The sequence below is a fragment of the Equus caballus genome, chromosome 1 (assembly GCF_041296265.1).
Source record: "Equus caballus isolate H_3958 breed thoroughbred chromosome 1, TB-T2T, whole genome shotgun sequence".
Taxonomy (NCBI): domain Eukaryota; kingdom Metazoa; phylum Chordata; class Mammalia; order Perissodactyla; family Equidae; genus Equus; species Equus caballus.
Window position 1 is genome coordinate 141,276,309 of NC_091684.1, and position 23,629 is coordinate 141,299,937.

Sequence of the window (23,629 nt, forward strand, 5' to 3'; positions counted from 1 at the left end):
CTGTTACAAAGGACACGAAATAGCCTAACGGATAATTTGGAGGCAGGGGAGATACCTTGCATCTCTGAAGGAGTCTGTTGTGCTGGTCACCCCCACAGCTGCGGCCCACCCTGGGGGTACCAGGCCTACTCTGCAGATGGACCCGCTCACCCACATGCCATCCCTTCCTGCAGTCAGCCAGCAGGAGGGACATTGCCAGGAGGAAGGGCGAGGTGGCTTTGAGGAAAGGATCAGGGATGTGGGGTGTGAGGGGACGAGGGATGGTGGTAGTTCCCCTGGCCTGTGCAGTAGGTTTGAAGGTATAACCTGGATGGAGTGCCTAGGAGACCAACCATGTCAAGAGTTTCAGAAAGGCACAAGGCACCTGCCTTCAGAGTGCTCCTGAGGCACAGCAGTTGGGTGATTAAAGTGACAGGCAGGAGGAGAGATACAGGGAAAAAACTGGTTAACATCATCTGCTGCTGAGAAGACCTACAACCCCTTTTTGGACAATACAATCAGGGAAAAGATTTACAACTGTCGACGAAAATAATCCATAACCAATCTATAAATGAAAATTTGGGTGAGTTTATTCTGAGCAGAAATCTGAGGACCATGGCCTGGGGCCTTTCTTCCCAAAGGAAGAAAGGGCACCAAAGAAGTGATGTGTACAGAGTGGTTATATACCCCCAAGCAGGATGTTTCACATATGATTGAAATGTCCCTCCCACAATAGTCACAAGATTGCCCTGTCAGCACAGCACTTGATGGACACAGCAGGTAGTGGGTCTGCTCTCTCGGAGGGGCGTAGCAGGAGGCAAGTCTATTGTCTTGAGCCGGGTGGTCACAGGTGAGCACAGCAATCAGTTCCTAGCCTAAGGAAAGATGCTTAATCCTTAAAGAAATGCCAACGTTGGGAGGGGGAGGGAAGTTGCACCTTTATCTCAAGGGCCTTTGTTCTTGCCATAGGGAATATCTAAAGCAGATATACAGTGCATGCTCAACAGCCACGGTCAGGCCCTTTTGGAAAGACAAGGTCAGGCCGAATTAGGTTTATACCAAATGGCTTCCTCATATTCTCCAATATATCCTATTGCTTGCCATTTTTATTTGTCACAACATACATGACAAAGGGTTAATATCACAAGTATGTAAAGCGCTTTTATACACAATGAGAGAAAGGCAAACACTCCAATAGAAAAATTAGCAAAGTGTATATGAGTAGGCAGTTCAAATTACCAGTAAACAAACGAAAGATGTTCATTCTTACTAATAATCAACTACAAGCTAGTTAACTTAATTCAAGTTAAAACAGCAATGAGATATCATCTTCCAAGTATCAAAATGGTAAAGCTGAAAAAAATAATGAGCCAGTATTTGGTGAAAATGTATGGGGTAGGGAGTAGGGATGCTAATGATATTTACAGCTGTTAGGAGTATTAATGGGAGAGTCTTTCTGGAGGATAGTTGGTCAAGTATCAAAAACCCTAACATAACCTTTGACCTAGGATGCTACTTACTAGAATTTATCTTAAGGAAAGATAATCAGGGATATGTGCAAAGATTTATACATAAGGGTATTTATAACACTGTTATTAATTATATTAAAAATTAGAAGTAATATAAATATCCAAAAGTAAGAATTTGCTTTAGAAATCATGCTTTATCTGTATGGGAGGATATTATTTAAAATCAGGTAGTAATACAATTTTTAATTATGTGGGAAAATGTTCGTCATAAATTAAGTATAGAATTAAAAAAAAAAACAGTTTCCAAAAGAAAAAGTTTCCAAAATAGTACATATAGTGTCATCCCAATTAGATTTAATAAATGAACAAACAAATAAAAAAGACTGTTGTATGCGCTGAAAAAAATCCAAGAGAGCAGACACCAAAATGGTAACAACGGTTATCCCAGGAAGCTTCCTCTTTGTGCCTTTTTATGTTTTCTTTCTTTTAATAACGAACATACTCCTTTTGTAATAAAAAATTTCAAGAACGTGTTCTTTTTTGAGTGAGTCTGCCAGTGAAGTGCTCCTGCTGCTGCCTGTGGTGATGCCCTTCACCACACTCCTGCCTCAGTTTAGATTCTCATTTCTCCAAACGCTGGCTGACTGCCTGCGTCGTGCTCGGTGCTGAGCCTGCCCTGTGGGGTTTCTAAGGGTGACTGGGGCAGTCCTTACTCGCCAGCCTCTTACAGGCTGCTCAGTGGTTAAGGGCTAAGGTCAATGCCCAGGTCATTTGTTGTAGAAATACCTTTGGCATTGGATGTGTTCAGCATTTTGCTGGAAGTAAAGATGGTGCAGGGGCATCTTACTGAGAGTGCCTGAGGTGTGCTTTCCTTGCCCATGGCCCTGATCCCACTCTCTCTTTGGAAATTTAGTTGGTCAACATGTGACTGATAAATCTCAGTAGCCTGAACCCATGGCTGGGCCCTATGCAGTGGGAAACCCAGAAATCACCCTGTGTGTCTCATACTGATACGTACGTGTGACATACTGACCTGCGTCAGAGAATCCTAAGAGGGTGCGCTGGGATGGGGGTTGGGACGTCTGGTCCAACCCTTAATTTTTTGCATGAGGAAACTGAGGCCCTGAGAGAGAAGGTTCTTGGAAGTTGGTGACGGAGCCTGGACTCCTAGCCCTGTGCTCTGCCCACAGTGTGTGATCTTCCCTGTTCACAGCCCTGAGTGTTTGGGAGAGGTGATCTGGGGCATTTTCAAGTACTAGTGAAAAAGCAAACTTGGGATAAAAAATTCACAGAAATTCTGAGAAACAGAGCATCCACCCTAGACAGCTAAGAATTGAGTGTATATGTCAATGAAGAAGTTGCAACAAGCATCCCACACACGTTAAGATCTGTGTGCAGAAGAGGATCAACAAGAAACATTGGTTGTGATTTGTACACACACCCACATTTGCATACACAGACACATGTGCTCAGTCCTCTGCAGAGCCACGTATATGGTGTGAATTTTAGGAAAGTGGAAAGACCTTTTTATCTCCAGTAGTTTCTCTACTTGCCCAATGTGTGCCTAAACTTGCCACCATTAAAGCCGCTCTTGGTCAAGGGTGCTGTGAAAAATGTGAATGTGTTACTTTGGAATGAGGTCATTCCCTGTACCCTCTGGAATCCTTTGTCACTTTACGTGAATTATGGAAAGGATCCCAGGGGGATGTGGGCCAAGGGGAAGTGCAAAGATCACAGGAGACAGGCTGGGTACAGAACTCTTTGCACTAGAGGGGAGGGGTCTGCCAAATCAGGAGAGAGGTATCGTAGAAGATAAACCGTTCATGTCACCATTTTATGACGGATCACCCTGTATCCCCACAGTACTTGCAGAACCTCAACCATCCTGGATTTTTCTGTCTTCCGTTTCTTGCTCTGCAGCATGAGCTCATGTTTCAGGGCTCCTCCATTATGGTCCAGCCTCCTGGGCCTTGCCCAGGCTGTGAAGGCCAATTGGCTGATGTTTCTAGGATCCAGCCAGCTGCCCTGTTCTGTTGAAGTTCTTTCATTACTGAAACTTACATCTAATTGTCAGAAACTCAGATGGTGAGAAGGGGGCCCAACCCAACGGAACATCATTAGCTGCTGACCACTTGCTCTCCCCTTCCCTCCACCCGCACAAAGAGGAGAGGAAAGGGCAAGTTCAGTTTCCTGATGCATTGCCTCGAGAAAGTGGCCACTTGATGGGGAGAAAGTGAGGTAGAGAAGTGGTAACTTGGGGCTTCCATAGAATAGAGCATTTGTGTATCCCTCCCTGCTCCTCCAGCTGTGGCGAGCTGTTTCCCCTTTGTCTGAGTTCGGCTTTTTCTGCCAGGTCTGGTTCAAATCCCACCTGCTCCATAAAGCTTCCTCTGATTCCCCTCGGTAGGTATCTCTCCTTCCCTCTGCTGCACTGCTGCTGCACTGTTTGCCCACTCATTTGACCTTGAGGCAGATATTTCTACACATCCATGCCAGGTTTATTTTTCCATTAATGTTCATCTGATCTCCCCAGTCGACTGTAAGCCCTTCAAGTTGTGGAGTGTGTCCTGTTTATAGCATTTAGGACACTGATCGATAGATGGGAGAGGGAGGAATAAATTAGTGAATGGATGGGTTGATGAAGGGGCAGTTAGGTAGATGGGTGGGTGGGTGGGTGGAGGAGATGGGTAGGTGAGTGGACGGTGACTGGGTGGATGGTACCTTTCAAACCCAACACTGCCACAGTAACCTACATTGTGTCACTGTCTAGAAACTAGACTCTAGATGAAGGGAAATCCCGGAGGTCGCTGAGCTATATTTTCAGGGAATATCTTTCTCTATATAGCCAAGCCCAACTTAAAACAAGCCTTATTTATTTCAGGCCTTGGACCTGTGGGCTCGTGTTCATTTGACAATAGCGTCAAAATGTGCTTATACTAAAAATAGATTCCAAAAAGTAATCATACCTCGGCCCAACTTGGCTCTGCTCAATGATTCCTTCCTTTTTATGCTTTAAGAGTTTTTTACGACCAAAAGGAAAAAAAATGGTCAGAGGGAGGAAGTGAGTCTGCAGGGCCAGGGAATTAAATGAGCTGACCTGTGAAAGCAGCTGCCACAGGCCAGCACAAGCAGACACCTGTGACTCTGTGGACAGGGGCCATTTATAGGTCAGGGTTCAGCTCACTGGAAACTTCTGATTCCTGATGCTTATTCTACATGTGTTCCTTACTGTTGACCCTGACCTTGGGCTTAGTCAGAGTGACTTCTTGAAAGACTAGATAGTAATTTTGAGAAGCATCAGTGTTTTCTGTTTCTCCTTTTTTTTCATTTACAGTTTGAAACTGCTTTGGGATCATCAAAGAGCATGCTTCCACACTATAGAGCATACTTCTCAAACTGTGTTCCCTGGGGCTTTGGGGGTTCCGTGAGGCCCCTTTAGGCATTGTGGGGGTGGAGGTGGTGAGTAGGTGGGCTCTGAGCACCTCTCTTCAAAAAGACACATTGCTTTTTTTTTTTTTTTTTAAAGATTTTATTTTTTCCTTTTTCTCCCCAAAGCCCCCCGGTACATAGTTGTGTATTCTTCCTTGTGGGTTCTTCTAGTTGTGGCATGTGGGACGCTGCCTCAGCGTGGTCTGACGAGCAGTGCCATGTCCGCGCCCAGGATTCGAACTAACGAAACACTGGGCCGCCTGCAGCGGAGCGTGCGAACTTAACCACTCGGCCACGGGGCCAGCCCCAAGACACATTGCTTTTTATCTGTTTTCCGTCTTGGGCTTCTGTGAAAGATTTATTTGAGAGAGGGCTGCACACCTCACATAAGTTTAAAACCCATTGTCAAAAGACTAGAAAGACATTGACAACACAGTCAGAGAGGAGAAATAGGTTCATTAGCAGGCTTGGCTCACTAGCTGTGAGAAAAGGCCATTTGAATGGCTCTGGGCACTCTTACATTTGCAGGTCTTGCCCTGTTTCTGTTTGCTCCAAAATTTCCACCCGCCACGTGCTGGCTTGGCTGCTGCTCCCACGTGCCTCTCACTCCTTGCTTATGTACCTAGTTCCCAACGTGCTACCCACCTGGCTTTTGGTAAATTTTTGTTCCTTACCTTCATCTCTCTGGCCTGGAATCCTGACCTGCTTCGTGCTCTAACTTCTGGGAACTTTATATTTTTTCACCATATTTTGCCCTCCAAAGGATGTCTGGTCCCTTGTTTACCCTGACCTCGGGTTACTGTGCCCTAAAGTGTTTTCTGCCTTCTTAGATCCTGGCACTACCTGGGGACCTTACTTTTCAGTGGCCACAGTCCTCCCCAGAACTATTTATTTTTAAACTAGGATCTGAGGCTTGGGTCCATTGGGGCTGAATCAGGTTCAAGAATACGCTGGGATTAGAAAACAGAGACCAGGACCGAAATGTGGTAGAAAGAAAGAATAATGCACATTCATGGAAAAATTATGGTTTACATAGTGCTTTCACATACTTTTCTCATTAAAATCTGGTGAGATTGGGATATTCTTATTCTGCATAACATACAAGGAAACTGAGTCTCAGAGTTATGTGATTTGCTAAAGGTGGCAGAGCTAGAAATAGAACATGGGTCTTTTGGCTCCAAATCCTGGACTTGGGCATGGGAGATCAGAATAGGTTGATTGGTACGGCAATGAGGGGAAGGATCTTGTTGATGGGAATTAGGAGTCGCCTGGCTAGAGGTTGGATGTGTTGGGAAGCAGAGGGTGATAAAGGGCAGGGTCAGCCACAGAGCCCCCACAGTCAAGCCTGGCCAGGCAGAGGAGTAAGGAGGGCCTTGGTGACACCATCCCCAAACAGGCTTTTGCCGTGGGATAGAGTTGTGGATCCTCTGAGATCAGGTTGATCTGGTTCCTGAAGACTGTAGGTTTGAGCCACTCCTGCTCGTGCCTTTGAGACATGTTAGCTGAAGGTCCCATTCCCCCATCTGCTGACCTACACTTGGGGTGGCTTTGACTGGAAGCTTCTAAGCATTATCCCTGACCTGTGGCCCTGAAAACTTGCAGGGTAATTCCAGAGGAATCACGGCTCATTGTTCTCCAGTGTGGGAAGAGGAACTGTGGCCGCTTGGGGGAAGCGGGAGGAGGAACCTGGTCTCCACTTCCCTCTGACCTGGAACACTTCCCATTTGATACCTCTCCTCTCACAGGCCTCTCATCCCTGAGTTCGCATTCTGTGCAGCTCTGCCTCATCTCCACCTTGATAAACTAATGACTTTGGGGCAAGTTACCAAATTCATGGACTCTCTGCAGTTGACTGAAAACGAGAATGAATTAGACCCACTCTCTTCATATTCTTACAAAACACATTTGGCAGCCAGCCCCTGGGGGTTGCCAGGACAAGTCTGGTTGGCCATTGCTTACCATGAAGGTGGGGTCGGGTGGGCAACAAGAGTGGTCTGCCTCAATGCAGGTCATGAAGGGGGAATTGTCTTTTGAGAGAATTCAAAACCAATGATAAAATCAAATAAAAATGTCTGCTTTTTATTATTACTGTGCACTGGCAAATCTAAACAATATTGGTGATAAAATGCTCCTCCCTTCTGGGCCCGCTCCTCACTGCTTGGTACACCACTGCTGGCTGGTTACCTCGAGAGTCTCACTGAACCTAGAGTCGGTAGACATGGCTTCTGTCCTAGCCCTGCTATCGGGGTCTGCTACCTGGCCCAACTACCAAGTCATTTAACCTCCCTAAGCCTCAGATTTCTGATCTGTAAAATGGAACTAAGAGTGATACCTGCAGATACTAAAAGAGAGAATAAATATGAAATTAGGGGGTGAAGAGAAAAGCTGGATGTAAATGTTGTAACGTCCATGTTGTTATATAAAATCTATCCCGTGGTATGAGATTTGGGTCATGCCTGAGTTATTCTTCTTCGGCAGTGAAGAATTTGGGGTGGCTGAGCCAGGCTCTTCCATGAAGCTTAGGAGCTGGTGCTGGAGACACCAACACCATTTCTGAGCTCTAGAAGCTGTTCTAGGTTTACTCCTTATCATCTGATTTGTGGGCAGACAACAGGAGACCCTCATGGGCTGCCACTTTGGGCCCAGCCGAGTTCTGGAACGAGGCCCATCTGTGACACTGATCTCTACGCTGCCTGCTCCATCCTCCCAGGGTGCTGAGTGAGTGAGGAGCTGAGTCCTCTGCCTGAGAAGAGAGGTGTGTTTCCTACAGAATTGCAGGAAAGCATGCTGGCAGAAGCAGGGAAGGTAGTTTCTGTGTCTTGTGGATTTACTGTCCCTCACTAAACCCTCCTGCGTGACTTCTGCAAGGCAGCCTCAGGCACAGAGTTCACGCCCACACCTCATGGTTTCTACAGCGCTGGAGGTGAAGTCCTTTCTCAGGCGTTATCTCATGATTTCCCCAACAACAGTGTGAGGCAGGCAGACCAAGTTCTCTCATCCCCAATTGACGTAGGAGGAAGCTGGGGCCCAGGGAGTTGAACAGGCTGCCCGGGGTCATGGCCTGTTAGTGGTAGGGCTCTGACTAGAACCCAAGTCTCCAGACATCAGCCCAGAGGTAGGAATTTGGAGAGTGAAGAGAGAGCCTTCGTTTCTGTTTAGAGCCTTCACAGGCTCTTTGGAGCTTCCTGACAGGAAGCTTTCTGAAGTGAGACCTGAGGTGGTGGGTGGAGAAACACTAACTGAGAAGATGGTTCCTTGTCCAAGCCCACGAAGCTTTGATGGCAGGTCAGGACCAGGAATCAGACCTTCTGACTACCAGCCCTTTGCTGCATTAGACCCTAGGTTAGGTACAGACTGCTGCTGTGGGGGAGGGTATTGGAATATGCATGCTTTGCATGCATGCATCAAAGTTTCAGCATTCTCATATTTTTGTATTAGGGTTGGCAATGACCTCCATTACAGGTTGGATGGCTCCCCTTTGCTCCCTCCCTGGATGATACCCTGGGTAGCTCCATCCTAACCTAGAGGGGCTCTCACTGTTCATCCCTTGCCCCCATAACCTAGCTGGGTGACTTCTGCACCGTGGGGACCAAATTTCTGGCTTCAGAGCCTTCCTGATGGGCAGACAAGGGCCTGTCACCATCACTGCTTTCACCTGCCCATGGGTCTGCTGGTGCCTTCTGATGGGCATAATAGAGCCACCTCAGGTCTGGCTTTTGTGCATCTGCTGTGGGTACAGTGAACGGGGGATGTCCAGCTGTAGACTTCACTCCTCTTATTCCCCAAAGTCCAGGGTAATCTTGTATCCTGATTCAGAAATGAATATTGGAGCAGTTAGGTTGCAGACCCCTCAAGCAAAAACTGTCCTGATGGGAGAGACAGCACTCCCCCTACTCCCTATCTCCCCTCCTTCTCTCTCTCAAATAGCCAGGTCAAAGAACTAAGGAGGAGGGTAATGTATTAATACTAGAAATGACAAGGAAGAGTGTGAGTAACAGCAGTGTAATTTCTTCATCTGTAAAATGGAGATAGCCAGAGGACTGCTGCAAGCTGACGTTTCTCAGCCCTGGTTGCACATCAGAGTCACCCAGGAAGCTGTTAAGTATCTCAGTTCCCAGGCTGCAACCCAGCCCCAGGAGATCAGAATCTCTAGAGATGGGTCCCAGGCACCAGTAGTTTTTAAATTTCCTGGGTGATTCCACTGTGCAGCCAGAGTTGAGAACCGCTACTCTAAGGATTAAGAGTAGGTTAATTGCTTAGAACAAAGTTATTCCCATATCTGGCTGTGCACTGAAATCATCACGGGGTTTTTAAAAATTATACTAATTCCCTAGCCACACGTTGTAGGCCATTTAAATCAGTGACTTCTGTGTCTGGTGCCTCTTGCTTGGCCTTCACATGAGCAATAAACTAATAGCAGTCGTGATGGCTACCATTTATTAGTGCTGACTGTGGGCCAACATTACAGATATTTCCAGTCTTCACAATTCCCTCGTAGAGAATCATGACTCCCATTTTACAGGTGAAGAAACTGATGCTCACAGTAGGTAGCCACTTGCCCCAGTGACAGCGGAAATTTCCCGAGGCCAGGCGTGTCCAACCTTGAAGGCTGCTTTTGATACCCAAAGCTTCGTGGCCTGGGGACCAGTCCTAGTGGAGCACATTCTCCACTCTTCTCAGTAACAGCCTAAGGAGAAAGCAAAACCAGCAAGTGGCCTTGACTCTCCTTGAGGATCCCAGGGCAGGATGAGCAGAGGACCCCTCTCCCATGAAGTGAGGGAAGATGGGTGGTGTTGCCTGGTTTTTGGCTCCATGTTAATCACCCACTCTCAAAATATGTCCTTTTGGTGGGAGGTAGATGCCTGCACGTTAGGCCTGTCCCCCAGTCACCTCTCATTGCCACAGCTGCTCTCACAAAGAGAAAACTCAACCCAGAAAAGCAAACACTCATTTGCTTTTTGAGAGTTTGAGGAATTTTTCAGGTATGTGATATAGAAAAATGCCTCGGGTCTATCACAAGAAAAAGGGAAGCTATATCAAGGAGAACTGAAATATTTAGCTTTGCTTTATAAAAACCCTGTGCCTCCACCTCTGTGGTCTGGAAGTTTAAACAAATCACTTAAAATCCTTAAGCTGTGGTTCCAGCATTGTCAGCTAGAAAGAGGGAATTCTGTCTGTCCTCAGGGCTGCAGATGCAGCCTCTTGCCATTTGAGGTGATAGAGAAAGAGGAGGGGAGCATGGTCATCCTGACGCTGATCCTCATAGCCGCCTGGGACGGGAAGCTTTGTCAAGTGTTTGCTGGCACCCACTAAGGGACCCAATGTCCCCGAGACCCAGAGTGGCTCCAAGTGACCAGCTGTGTTAGAGAGCTTGCTGAATGTGTTCACTCTGGCTTTGGGAGGCCTGGCTTCACTCCACGTGCGTCAGCCTCTGGTGTGTGGACTGCCCAGGGCCAATATTTGGGGCATAAATAGCTGCAACTTTAGAGTTAATGGACTATATAACATAAATTTGTCTTCACAAAGCCTTCCAGTCCAGCCCAACCCCAGGGCCCTCTCCCACCTGAGAGCTCCATGTGCACCTGTTATCTCTGCCTTTGGTCCTGCCCTACTGCCCAGCACAGAGCCTGGCACAGAGTAGGCATTCAGACAGCGCTGAATGAATGGAGGATGAGGGGTGGAGAGAGACTTGCATGTATGTTTGGTGACATCTCTAAGGTGGTTGCCATAGAATGCTATTTAAGTTTTGGCATATCCATTCCTTGCTTTCTCTACTTAATGTTTTTTTGGTCACTCAAGTTTATTTTGAAGGCTGTCTCACTGAGGATTATTCTAGTAATGGAGTGGTTCAGATGTGATGCTGTTTTCTGAGGTTGAGGCAAATATCCAAAGCATTTCATTGCGTATGACTCTTAGCTCAGAGTCACTGAGAGTACATCCTGGGTGTGGAGACTGGGACCCCCTTATTAAGCCATTAAGCTGAACCTTAACACTTTCAAGTTCTGTCTCAAGCAGTGGGTATTGTGGGTGGCAAGAGAATATGGGGCAATGGTGGAAGAGGGTATGGGGACCCCCAGGAGGGGTGGCCACTGGGCTGTCTCCTGGGACTTAGAGCTGAGATGGTGAAGTAGAAGGCTGCCGCCCTTCCCTATGGGGTCGGCTGCCCCTGCAGCACTCAGGGAAGCTGGCTCAGGCCACCTGCTGCCCTGGCATGGACATCATCTCGTGGTTGCTGTGTAGGTCCCTGGAGTGAAGGAATTCCAGGCCCAGCCCTGAAGGGCACTAAGCATAGTGTTGACTCTTTTAAGCAACTTTGTGGACAGTGGGCTGGGCACCTGGCTCTGGGGCCTGGCTTTGCCGTTAACTCTGTGATGACCTCAGGTGACTCACTTGTCACTGTGCGTCAGTTTCCTAACGTTTGACAACTCTGTAGTCCTATCAGCCTTCTCACTGTGACAAACTCCCACCGTGGTTTTAACAGTGTGAAGCTGCCTCCACCCCACCCCCACCCCCACCAGGATCCCCACCGACCCAGCCTCTGGCCTTATCTTTGCATGAAGCGCATCGTCCTCATATTTGCGCTGACCCCCTGTTGTCTAGCTGCTGGGTCGCGTCGGGTATTTGAGATTCTATTTGTTGGGAGGGAGTGGGAGCAAAGGTGCAAACATGAGAATATGGTGGTGCTTTGTCCCCTCACAATTCCAAACAGAAGAATTTGTACTTGCCTCCAGATAAGGGAGGCCAAACGGGGAATTGTTACTGTTAGTATTTTAACCAAGCTGATCTTTTTTGTTTTTCCTTTTTAATCTTTTCGTTAAATAGTATAAGCCTCTGGACCACGTGGTGTCATCTGGTGGATACTAGACTAGGGTTCTAGCGGAGGCTTTGGGACGATGAGGCTGTGTCATCCTGATCAAATCAATCACCTCTGAGAGCCTCAGTGTTCACATCTGTACACTGGGAATGACAACACTAACCTTCCTTCCTAGCAAAATGTAAAGGAATCCTATGAACAGAAGGGAAGCCCAGTACCTGCCCCATCTCAGTCACTGATTGACGGCCAGGTGGGGATGCTGGCTGGAGGTGTGATTTGTCCTGCCCTGGCAGAATGACTCAGAATTAATGTGGCCTGGGGGCTGACAGCCAGGTCACTTCCCCAATGGCCCTAATTGTGTGGGTCTGTGTCCCCACAGTGGCCAGTTTGCCATCGTGAAGAAGTGCCGGGAGAAGAGCACCGGGCTGGAGTACGCAGCCAAGTTCATCAAGAAGCGGCAGAGCCAGGCCAGCCGGCGCGGTGTGTGCCGGGAGGAGATCCAGCGGGAGGTGAGCATCCTGCGGCAGGTGCTGCACCCCAACGTCATCACGCTGCACGATGTCTTCGAGAACCGCACCGACGTGGTGCTCATCCTTGAGCTGTGAGTGGGGTGCCCAGGACCCATAGTGGGCAGCAGGGGCAGGCAGGGTGGCGAAGCTCCAGCCACAGGCCCCACAGGGCAGCAGCAACCAGACCTAAGCTTGACCCAGAGGAGATGAAGTCAGTGGAGGGCGGTTTCCCTCATGTACCCCCATCCTCCTTCTGAACCTGGGCCAAAGGGGGGCTTGCCGAGGAGTAGGGACTGAGGGAGAAGGTCTAGGTTTGGCTTTCATTGGACCCTGGGGATCAAAGAAAAGAAATGGCTAGTGCTGGGGTCACTTCCTGGCTGGGAGCATGTGGGAGAGTGAGGAGGGCAGAGGGTGGGATGCGATGCAGAGGAGGCTGTCAGGGAGGTTCTGTTCAACGAGGGAGGGAAGAGCAAACATCCTCTGGGCTCCACGAAGCCCTTCTCAGCCCTTTCCTGGGAACAATCCCCTGTATTTGTGCTGTGTTGGATGCCGTTATTATTATGGTAAGAACTGTTACTTAGAGAGCTCTACTATAAGCCAAGCATTTGCCAGGTGCTTCACGTTTGTCATCTTGTTCAGTCCTCAGAGAAACTGTGTTGAGGGAAGTGTGTAACGTGAAGAGGTTACTTTGTATTCACTGTGCTGAGCACTTCTGTTACCTTATTTAATCCTCATAACAATCCTATCACACAGAGACTCCTACTGTTCTCGTTTTACAGACAAGAATGCTGACAGACCAGGTCACTTACAAGATTCTATAGCCAGGAGATGGCAGGGCCAGGACTTGAGTCCACACTGTTTGTGTAGACAGCTATGAGCATGAAGTGGGATGGCCTTACACTGGCCTGGCTGGGGAAGACTTCATAGTCTGATGGAATTTGAATAGGAGACACCAAGACCCAGGGGTTAGTTGGCCACCTGGCATCCTTCCTGGAGGTGTCACCATGGAATGGGGAGGTGGGGCTCGGGCAGAAAACAGAGTTTGAGTTGGGCTCTGGCACAAGTCACAGTGGCTGTGTCGAGTCAAGCACCTGTGTTGGGAATGTCCTGAGCCTCATAGGCATGTATGCGTCTTCTACTTAGCAGAGGAGTGGTGGCATTTGTCTCAGGAATCCCTGACTTTGTGACCTTGGGCAAGTCACCTCACCCCTCTGAGCTTCAGATCTCATCTATAAACCAGGCAGCCACCCTTAACCTGCCTACAGGTTGGATGGACCACCTGACATTTAAGATCATTCTAATTTGAGAACTATGCTCTGGTATTGCCATGATATAGATTTATATAGCAGATAGGCATTTGCATACTCTCAGATTTGATTCTTAAATTATTCATCTCAGTGTTTACATGCATAGAAAAAAACCAAATGTCTCTCCCCTTCTCTAACTCCTGGTGTCCTCCGTGTTTCTCCCATGGACTCCCAGACAGTTGGACCTGTTGGTGTATGCACCTGCCTGGCTCAGACAAGCCTGGTGGGTTTCCACAGGTGTAGCCGGCCATGTGGACAGCCTGACGTGTGACATGTCCCAAGGCTAAGGGTTAGCAGTTGGCATACTGGTTCCCAGCAGAAAGTGACGAGCCCACTTTTGCTGGGAAGGCCAGACCAGTTCTTTAAAAGTCTATTATCAAAAAAAAAACTTTACAGCAACTGAAAAGAATTAATTCTTAATCCTACCACCGAAACAGAGTTATTCATGTTTTCCTGTGGTTCCTCTCAGCCTTTATGTATTTGCATACAACCGTTGTGCTTGTACAATTTCCTGCTCTACTTTTCCCCCTAGTTAACATAATTCCATAAGTAGCTTTTTTCCTTTTAACTGACCGTGTCGTGTTGCATTGAATTACATACCCATATCTCCCTGTTCTTGGACATTTGGTTTTTATTTTCCAGCTTTTAACCATTACAAATTTCACCGCCATAAAATAACTTTCTTCCCATAATTTTCCCCTTTTCTTTTGAATTAACTTTTTAGATAAATCCTCAGGAATGGGATGACCAGGGTGACATTTTTAGGGCTCTGATAGCCTCACTAAAGAGGACGGTGTTGGTTTCCCAGCACCACCTGCAACACAGGAGCATTCCTATTTGCCTGCAGCCTTGCCAGCCGGGGGTCATTTGTTTGAAAACAGAGTTCATTATTTATTGACATTTATAGTTATAAAATTAAACTTTGTTGTCATTTAATTGGCATTTCTGTAATTGTTGGGGGAATTTATCTGTTTCTCTCTGTTTGTTGAACCCCAGAACTTGGCATCTGGGATGCTCTTGGAATGTCCCTGTTTCTCCCAGCAGGGCTCACAGTCAATCAACAGTTATATGCCATATTCTTGTGAGCTGTCACCACCCATAACATCAGCATTCACACTGGTGCTCCCATGACTCGCTTGAGCTGCCCTGTTTGTTGAGTTCTGTCTGTTCATAGTTTCTCTGTCTCCTCCCTTACTTTCAAGCTGTTTCATTGTCTCAGGGCGCGTGTCTATGGAGTGTTGCGGATTGTTGCAAAGACTGTGCCTAGACCACATGTGACCAGGATCTGAGACGGAGGACCTTTCGAGAGAGAAGGGCTTTTCATGGGCTTTTGTGTTTGGACTTGGTGACCCCTGTTGGGCTGATCAGGAGCTTTTGGCCTCTTGGTCCTCACTGTGTCCTAATAGGTTAGTGGGTTTGCCCAATGCTTAACCATGGCTCTTAGCGTCCACCTGCTTCGTTGAAATGTGCAGGTTTTGTGGATGGGTCTACCCCACTGCCCCTCTCAGCAACTATTGTCTGGTGCAGGGTTTCCTCCTGCTTTCTGCTAAAGTGGCCAGGACTCAGAGGACACGCCCAGCTCTGATTTAAGTCCATTTCGGCTATTATCAACCCATCCACGACCTCCTTCACAGCAGCTGCCTCTAGTCAGGGCTGTTGAGGCAGCGTTGGGAAGGACTCAGTTGTCCATATAAGTTGACTTCAGCACGGCGTAAAGAATATTTTCAAAATCTCAGTAGATTAACTCATGTCACAGGTGGAGCTTGCTCTGAAAAATGTAAGTGTGCCCTGACCACTCTGGGGCCTCCTTGACTCTAAGCTAGTGGAAAGTGATACCCCAGCGGTTGCATACCAGAGAATGGCCTGGCAGAGCCCTCCACGGTGGTGGCAGTGCTTCCCAGTTCCCCAAATTGAGTCCATTGTCCTGGGCCCTGGCAGCTATGGCAGCATCCTTCCCAAATCACTGCCTATGCAGGTCGTTTGAGCACGCATTCCTGAAAGACTTCCGAAAAGCGTTTCCAGCAGGCAGACAAACCTGCAGGGAGCAAAGAGGCAAAGGTGAGACTAGCAGGAAGAGGGCTGATGCTAGGGACACTGGGAGGAGAGCAGAGGAGGCCAGGCTATTAGGTTTTGCTTTTCCTATTTAAGCTAAAGAGGTTTGGGATGTGAGAGGAGAGAAGCTTGGGAGGAGACAGGGACTGGCTCCGGGGCAGAGGTCTTGGGGCTGAGAGGCCCTTGAGAGAAACTACATTAGGGGGGAAAATGAACAAAATCCTAGCTCCCTGATGGCCTTGAGAAGAGGTGCCTGAGAACTGGTGTGAGTGTCCCCAGCCTGGGTGTCCAGGCCTTGGACAGTTACCCTGGCGGGCTCATCAGCCTCCAACCTTTCCGAGTCTCTGGGGAAGATTCTAAAGACCACCATGGCTGTTCCCCTCTCCATCCAGAGTTCATGTCTCATCTGGTCTGCTCAGATCACAGTTCAAACACAGTGACTGATTACTGTCCCCCAAAGTCCTCACCCAGCCTGGGCCTGCCATCAGTGGCTTTGAGTGATGGGGCACATCCACATTATCATAATATTCCTTACATTTATGTGGCATTCTGTTTAAGGTAGGAATGGTAGGACGTGCCCAAGGTCACAGCCTCACACGACCCAGCAGGGGCTGGGAATATGAAAAACAAGGGCTGGGCTGGGCCCTGTGTGTTTCAGACGGGGCACCATGGATTTGAAAATTTGCAAAGGGCTCTGGATAGGTCTTTTGCAAATACCAAGGCAAAATACTCTATATCTATATTCTATATCTATATCTATATGATATAGAATATTCTGTGCCATTTTGATATTTTTAATATTTTATTTCTTTCCTTTGTTCTTTCGTTCACCCACCTTCTATTGGATGTCTTTCTTGCACAAGGCACTGTGGAAGCAAAGATAGTCTAGCTGGGGAGAGAGACAAATAACACGACAGCCCAGTGTGATGCAGGCGTGGATGCAGCTGAAGAGAATGTCAGACTGCCCAGTGCCTGGGGTGGCTTTGAGCTTTCCTTTTTGCATCAGTGACTCGGGCTTTGTTATGTGGAGAGAGTGGCATGGTGAGAGGAACACGTGTGGACTGGGGTTGAGAAGATCTGCGTCTAAATCCTGGTTCTGCCACTTACTAGCTGTATGACCTTGAGCAAGTCACTTGCTCTCTTGGGTCCTCAGTTTCCTCATTTGAAAAATCAGGATGGAAGTTCCTTCTACCCCTCAGGGTGGATGTGAGTCTCGAGTGAGAGAATGCTTGGGGAAGCACATTGCATAGGTGGCAAGCTCTAAATCAAGCCCTCTGCCACCACCGTCACCCCTGACAATGACGTGGTGCATGGTATTTACTTCAAGGACTTTATCGAGGATCTCATAGCTGTTGTCCAACTTTACATCAAGGTTCCTCCCACTCCCACCCCACCCCCACCCCTGAAGGGGGAGATAAGACTGTTTTGGGTTTTTTTCATTCCTGTTTTACAAGGAAAAAAGCTGGGCCCTGGAACTCTCACATGCCCCGCCCCAAGGCTAAGGTTGCATCTACGTTGGGGAAGGATTGGGACCACCATCCTGGCCCTTTGACCCGGGCCTGCAGAGCAGAGTCAGGGCTCTTCCTTCAGCAGCTGCAAGGGTGCTCTAGGTTCCAGCACCTGCCCCAGGTGACCTTGCCCATGAGACCCATGGGAAAATAGTGCACCTGCCTGGTCCCCAACACCAAGGCAGCCACTTGGGGCTACACCCAGCTCACTCTGAGTGGAGAGCACTGCAGCTCTAGCAACCAGGATGCTCACATGTGCCATCTGCTCACTCACTCTACACCCTTTCACCTTCCCCCTCTCTCCTTTCTGCCCCCTCTCTCTCTCTAAACATTTACTCAGCATCTGTTATGTGCTGAACACTGGATGTAAAGATGGGCACCTAAGTCAGGGTTCCTGCCCTCGAGAAGCTCACGTCCCAGTAGGAACACATACTTCTGACATTCTTCCATCTACTTAAGGAGGTATTTTTAACCCCATGGAACAGATGAGAAAAGACTGAGGTGGAGAGTGACTTGCTGGTAAGTGGCAGAACCAGCATTCCAGCCAGTCGTCACCTCACCTCCAAGGCTGGCCTGTGCACAGGGACTTAATGCCACATACATGCCCCATGCTTGTCCCCATCTCTGTGCCTTTGTGCTGTTTCCCTGCCTGTCTCACCTGTCCTCATTCCCTGCTTCCTCCATGCAGGCCCTGCTCAAGTCTCACTGCATTCCCAGCCCCTTACCCAACCTGAGCCCATGCTAGCCACATGTAACAAACAAATAGAAAGACCGTGGCAGAGCCCCCACTGATGGAGCTGTCATGTGCCAGTCCCTGAGCTGAGTGCCCTGCTCGGTGCACCGACTCATTTGCTCTTCAGATCAAGCCTAGCACGTAGACATTCTGTTACCCCCAGTGTCTGAGAGGCAGTGCTGAGAGAGTTAGGGCAGCTTGTCCCCAGTCACACATTAGGATGTGGAGACAGTGTGGACTGCAGGCTGGGACTTGGACGTGGTCTTGACTACACACTGCCTTACTGGGAGAACTTGCATGGCCGCTTCCCCTCCTGTCAGCCTCGGTTTCCTCATCTGTTATGGAAGAACTTCCATCTAATGATGGTCATTACGTGGGAGGGTGGCTGAGGGAGAATGAGGAGCCTCCTCCTCTGGACGTTTGCTATTAACTTCTTATTTTGGAGGATTTCAAACATGCAAAGTAGAGAGGATAATGTAAGGAGCCCTCACGTGCCCATCACCCAGCTTCAAGCGATCAACATTTTGCCCATCTTGTTTTGTATAAAACTCCTACTCCCCTCGACTCCAACTGTTTGTTTGTTTGCTGGAGTGTTTTGAAGAAAATCTCAGATCATGTCATTTTACATGTAAATACTTTAGTATGCATCTCAAACTGATGACAGTTTTTAAAAATGTGGCCATCAAGTATTTATTATACCTAACAGAATTATCCAGCCAGGCCTCTGCTGTCCACTCTCCAGTCCGTGGTGATATTCCCAATGGACCCAAAGATAGCTTTTTACAGTTGCTTTATTTGAATTGGCGTCTAAATGAGGTCCACATACTGCATTGGGTTCTTTTATTCTGTAGTAATTCTCCTTCCTACTCTTTTTTGATGCCACTGATTTTTGGAAAAACTAGGGCATTTGTCCTGTTGATTGTCCCACTGTCTGGATTTGGTTTATTCCTTCCTCATGGTGTTATTTAACTCATCTCCTATCTCCTGTAATTCCTGTAAACTAGTAGTTAGATACTACTAGTATTAAGATACCCTTCCTATTGGCACTGTTCAATAGAAAGATAATATGAACCACATATGTACTTTTAGATTTGCTGGTAGCCGCATTGAGTAAGAAGTAAAAAGAAATAGGTGAATTAATTTTAATATTTTTTATTTAACCTAATGTATACAAAATATTATCATTTTAACATGTAATCAATGTAAAAATCACTAATGAGATATTTTACAATCTTTTTTTCATACTAAGTCTTCAAAACCCAGCGTGTAGTTTACACTTACAGCACAGCTCAACTCATTTGCCATGCAGTGGTTTAAAGTGAAATGCAATCCTACCAAAACAATAAAGTTATGTTTAGTGGAGAATATTTCACACCACTTCAGTTTTTTAATTAAAATAAAATGAAATTTAAAATTCAGTTCCTCACTTGCACTAGCCATATTTCGAATGTGCAGTAGCCACACCTGACTTGTGGCTGCTGTATTGGACATCATATGTAGAGAACATTTCCATCACTGAAGAAAGTTCTGTCGGATAGCGCTGAATAAGAGGCTTGAACAGATTTAGGTTCAACTTTTTAGGTCCCAATACTTCATCGGTTGTTGCTGTGTGCTTCTTGTTCCACATCTTGTCCAGTTGTTCTATTTTTCATGATGCTAAGATTGATTAGCGGGTCCAGGTATGCTTCTGGACACTTTTAAAGAGAAGAGAGAAGAAGATTTTGATGTTCTTTATTTATGATGGACTAGGTAGCAGGGAGTGATTCCCAAAACTGAGACAGAAGCCATTCTGGCCATAGAAAAATCATCTGATGGCACTCAGTATGATTGAATGGTTCAGAGTCATTCTGCCTGGGCTTGAATCCTGCCTCTACCACTTACTAGCTGTGTGGCCTTGACAAGTCATTTTACCTCTCTGAACCTTTGTTTCTTCACCTGCGAAACAAGAAAATAATAGTACTTAGTTTATAGAGTATTGTGATGATCAAATGAAATAATGTCCATACAGTACACAATTATGTACAGAGTAAGTGTTCAGTGTATGTAATTACTATTATTATGTTGCCGTTATTGTAAAAATACAGGTTCCAAGGCCTTGCCACTGCAGAATCTACTTTGGCAGAGTCTGTGGTGGGATCTGGGAATCTGAATTTTAAGCAAGTTCTCTGGGTGATCCTGAGTTCCTGGACCCCCTGGCCCACATTCCTTCCTAAGATCTTTTCCTGGGGTGATTCTTGGCTCTGTCCCAGCCCAGAGAAGCACATGCTGGCTAGAGACCCCAGCATCTGTCAGAGGACAAACATGCCCAGTGCGATTGCTAGATTTAGCTAATAAACATCTCCTATTTTATCTGGAAACCTGAAATCCATAATTCAGATAAAACTGTAAATCAATATTTATAGGGGAGATTTTTTTTTTTCTCTGTGGGTCTCCATTCCTGTCAGATCAACCACAGAGTACAAGAGTGCAGAGTGTCAGGACAAAAATAGTATTTTAAGAGTTTTTAGAGATGAATGTAATTAATGGATCTTCATGTTTAAATTAGGGATCCTGCCTAATTTTCTTGAACCTTCAAAGAGGGCATCTTTGATAAAATCAAAGAAAGGGGCGTTAGGAGCCATCTTGCTCAATGTGCACATTTTGCAGGTGAGGAAACAGGCCTGCCAGGAAGAGGGGAAGTGAGTTGTCCCAGGTCAGAGGCAGGGCTGGACTGGAACCTAGGTGTCCGGTTTCTGGCCCAGCAGATGTTCCTCTTGTCATCCCACAGCACTTGTTTCTGTCCCCTGACGCCTCAGTCATATGAGGAGGTGGGAGCAGGTAACACCAGAGTAACAAGGGACCTGGGCCTAGGATGTAAGGCAGCCCTTCTGGTGACACCCTAAGGGTAAGTCCTGCCCTTGTGATCCAAAGGGAAGAACACAGCAAATAGAAGCGGAGACGGTCCCTGGGGCTGGCTGGACAAAGCCCCAGAAATGGCTGAGGAGACTCTGCCACACAGGGTGCCTGGGGGTCAGGTTCAGGAGCTGTACCCGTTGGCCTGCCGTCATGATTCATAGGGCCGACTGGGCCTGAACCCTTTCCACTGGTGTCTTGCAGAGTGTCCGGAGGAGAGCTCTTTGATTTCCTGGCACAGAAGGAGTCACTGAGTGAGGAAGAGGCCACCAGCTTCATTAAGCAGATCCTGGATGGGGTGAACTACCTTCACGCCAAGAAAATTGCTCACTTCGATCTCAAGGTCAGTGAGAGGGACGAGGAAAAAGAATCAGTTTAGGAAGAATGGGCCCAGTCCCTCCAGATGTCACTGCCAGGAGGGGTCAGGGGCCAACGCCCACTTGGCCCTGCTCCCTTGTCTTACAGTTGAAAACTCTGAGCTCCTGGGAAAGGAGTGATGCCGTGGAAAGAGTCCACCTCCTCAGTTTCATTTCACATATCAGGTTTGCTTCACACAGGGGGCTGGCTGCAAGAAGCTTCTTAATCAGACCACAAGCATCTTATCTTTCAGGGAGCAAGTGGGGTGTAATTTTTAAATAAGTAGACCAATGATGGGAAACTTGAAACCACACCCATTTCACAAGACTGAACTTTTCAGTAACCTAGAGCAAACTCCTGAGCAGGCGGAACTAGAAGTGTTCAGTGGAGGACCGCTGAGGTTGGCTGGCTCTCCGGACCCAGCGCAGCACAGCATCCGCCATCCCTTGACCAGGGCCCGCTGGCTGCCCTCCCCCACCCTGCCCCATCTGTGGCCGTAAAACTGCTCCCAGGGACCACTGATCATTTGTGGTAACTGGTATTCAGGGTCAAGGAAGTTCACTGTAACCACATAGGACTGCATATAGCAAGAATGTGGTCAAAGTAGGATCAGTTCCTGTAGTAACTGGGCTCCGTTGCATAGACTGATGAGCCTTTACAGACACCCAAAGCATAAAGATGCTCTAACCCATGATCAGAGTGCCCTTTTGCTGGGGAGGAGACCCACTCATTGGTGTTTTGTTGTTTTGGTTTTTTTTGAGGAAGATTAGCCCTGAGCTAACTGCCACCAATCTTCTTTTTGCTAAGGAAGACTGGCCCTGAGCTAACATCCATGCCCATCTTCCTCTACTTTATATGTGGGATGCCTACCACAGCATGGCTTGCCAAGCGGTGCCATGTCCACACCCAGGATCCGAACTGGTGAACCCCGGGCCACCGAAGCAGAACGTGTGCACTTAACTGCTGTGCCACTGGGCCTGCCCTTCCTGTTGTGTTTTAAGCACTCTGCTGGGTTCCTGGGTATTCTACAGATACAAAATAACTGAGGCCCTGTCTGGGCTTAGTTACTCTTTTTCAGGGAACTTAGTGCAAGAGACAGAAAAGAAAGGTAACAACTCTAAGTGCTGTGATAGAGGGAAGTACAAGGGGCTGGGAAGCATAAAAGAGAGAGTGTCTAAGTCAGACTGGGGAATCTGAGAGGACTTCTTGGAAGAGGTGGCATTTGAGTTGAGTTCTGAAGGACAGGCAGGCGTATCAGAGGGGAACGACCTTCTAAGGAAGAGAGGCTAGCTGTGTACATGGTCCTGAAATACCACAATGCATTCGAGGAAGTACAGGCAAAGGATGAATGTGCTGAATGGCTGGAGATGAAGCCAGGAGGAGAGCAGAAAGCAGCTGCAAGGGCATGGGAGGTTGAACGTTACCCTGAGGGATACAGGGGGCTAGGTGAGCAGGGAGGTGAGGTGAGCAGATGTGTGTTTCAGAAGGCTCCCTCTGGCTGGGAGGATGCATAGAGTGGGGACAGCCTGGAGGCTGGGGGCCCACTTAGGAGACTACTGCAGTAATGGGGGTGAGACATGGCGAGTGCCAAACCAATTTGAGGAGGGGATGGATTCAAGACCTATTACAAAGGTTGATCTAGGGATTGATTAGATGCCTGATAAGATGTGGGAGATGACTATGGGCCGGCCTGGTAGCTCAGCGGTTAAGTGCGCACGTTCTGCTTTGGCAGCCTGGGGTTCACCGGTTCGGATCCCGGGTGCGGACATGGCACTACTTGGCAAGCCATGCTGTGGTAGGTGTCCCACATATAAAGTAGAGGAAGATGGGCACAGATGTTAGCTCAGGGCCAGTCTTCCTCAGCAAAAAGAGGAGGATTGGCAGTAGTTAGCTCAGGGCTAATCTTCCTCAAAAAAAAAAAAAAAAAAAAAAACACAACAAGATGTGAGAGATGACTGGGAAGGCAGAGTCCAGGATAACACCCAAGTTCTGGCTTGGGAGACTGGCCCAGAGCGGGCATGGCACGCCCATGGTCTTGCAGCGGCTGTGGCAGGGCGTGGGCTCAGTTCCCGCACGTGGATCCCAGCTCTTAACTTACTGCGCCCTGTGGCGTGACCTACACTGAGTTCTCTCAGCAGTATTTTGAATTCCTGCAGCAGAAGATGTCCCGCAGAGTTTCACTCACGGGTCCTTGGTAAAAGTTGAGGTCATCAAGGAGGGTGTGGCCTGGGCAGGCCTTTGGACCTCAGTGAGGTAATCTACCAAGCAGGAAATGGTTTTATGGATTACCCCTGTGTCTCCGTCCTGGTAATCCTGTGGACAATTAAGTTGTTGTTTTCTGTGTCTTTGTTGGCTCCAGGAGATGGGCCTCAAAATGGGCTCCTTTGTCTTTTCTCTAATGGGTCTGGTAGAGGGAGGAGGGTGGAGTCCCTCAGGCCCCAAGGTCTATGGCACGTTTGTGGTGTTTAGCTTGCTTCGATGGCAGCTCGCCTGGTGGGAGGAGTGCTGGCTTGGTGTGGGGTTACACAGCTCGGGGTTTGATCACTCTCCCATGTACCAGGATACAACTGAACCTCAGTT

The 23,629-nt window shown here is 47.9% G+C and overlaps 1 protein-coding gene across 9 annotated transcripts in view; it reads left to right on the forward strand.

Moving 5' to 3' along the window:
• The window catches only part of DAPK2 (death associated protein kinase 2), a 116,899-nt gene that overhangs the window by 50,592 nt on the left and 42,678 nt on the right, over positions 1–23,629 (forward strand). For 7 of the 9 annotated variants that reach the window (XM_014734009.3, XM_070234856.1, XM_070234855.1 and 4 more), the window contains 2 exons: positions 12,071–12,292; positions 20,897–21,035. In XM_014734009.3, the coding sequence (XP_014589495.1) occupies positions 12,071–12,292; positions 20,897–21,035 (361 nt within the window). The remainder of the gene's footprint in view (positions 1–12,070; positions 12,293–20,896; positions 21,036–23,629) is intronic. The other 2 variants (XM_070234893.1, XM_070234899.1) reach the window with 1 other exon arrangement.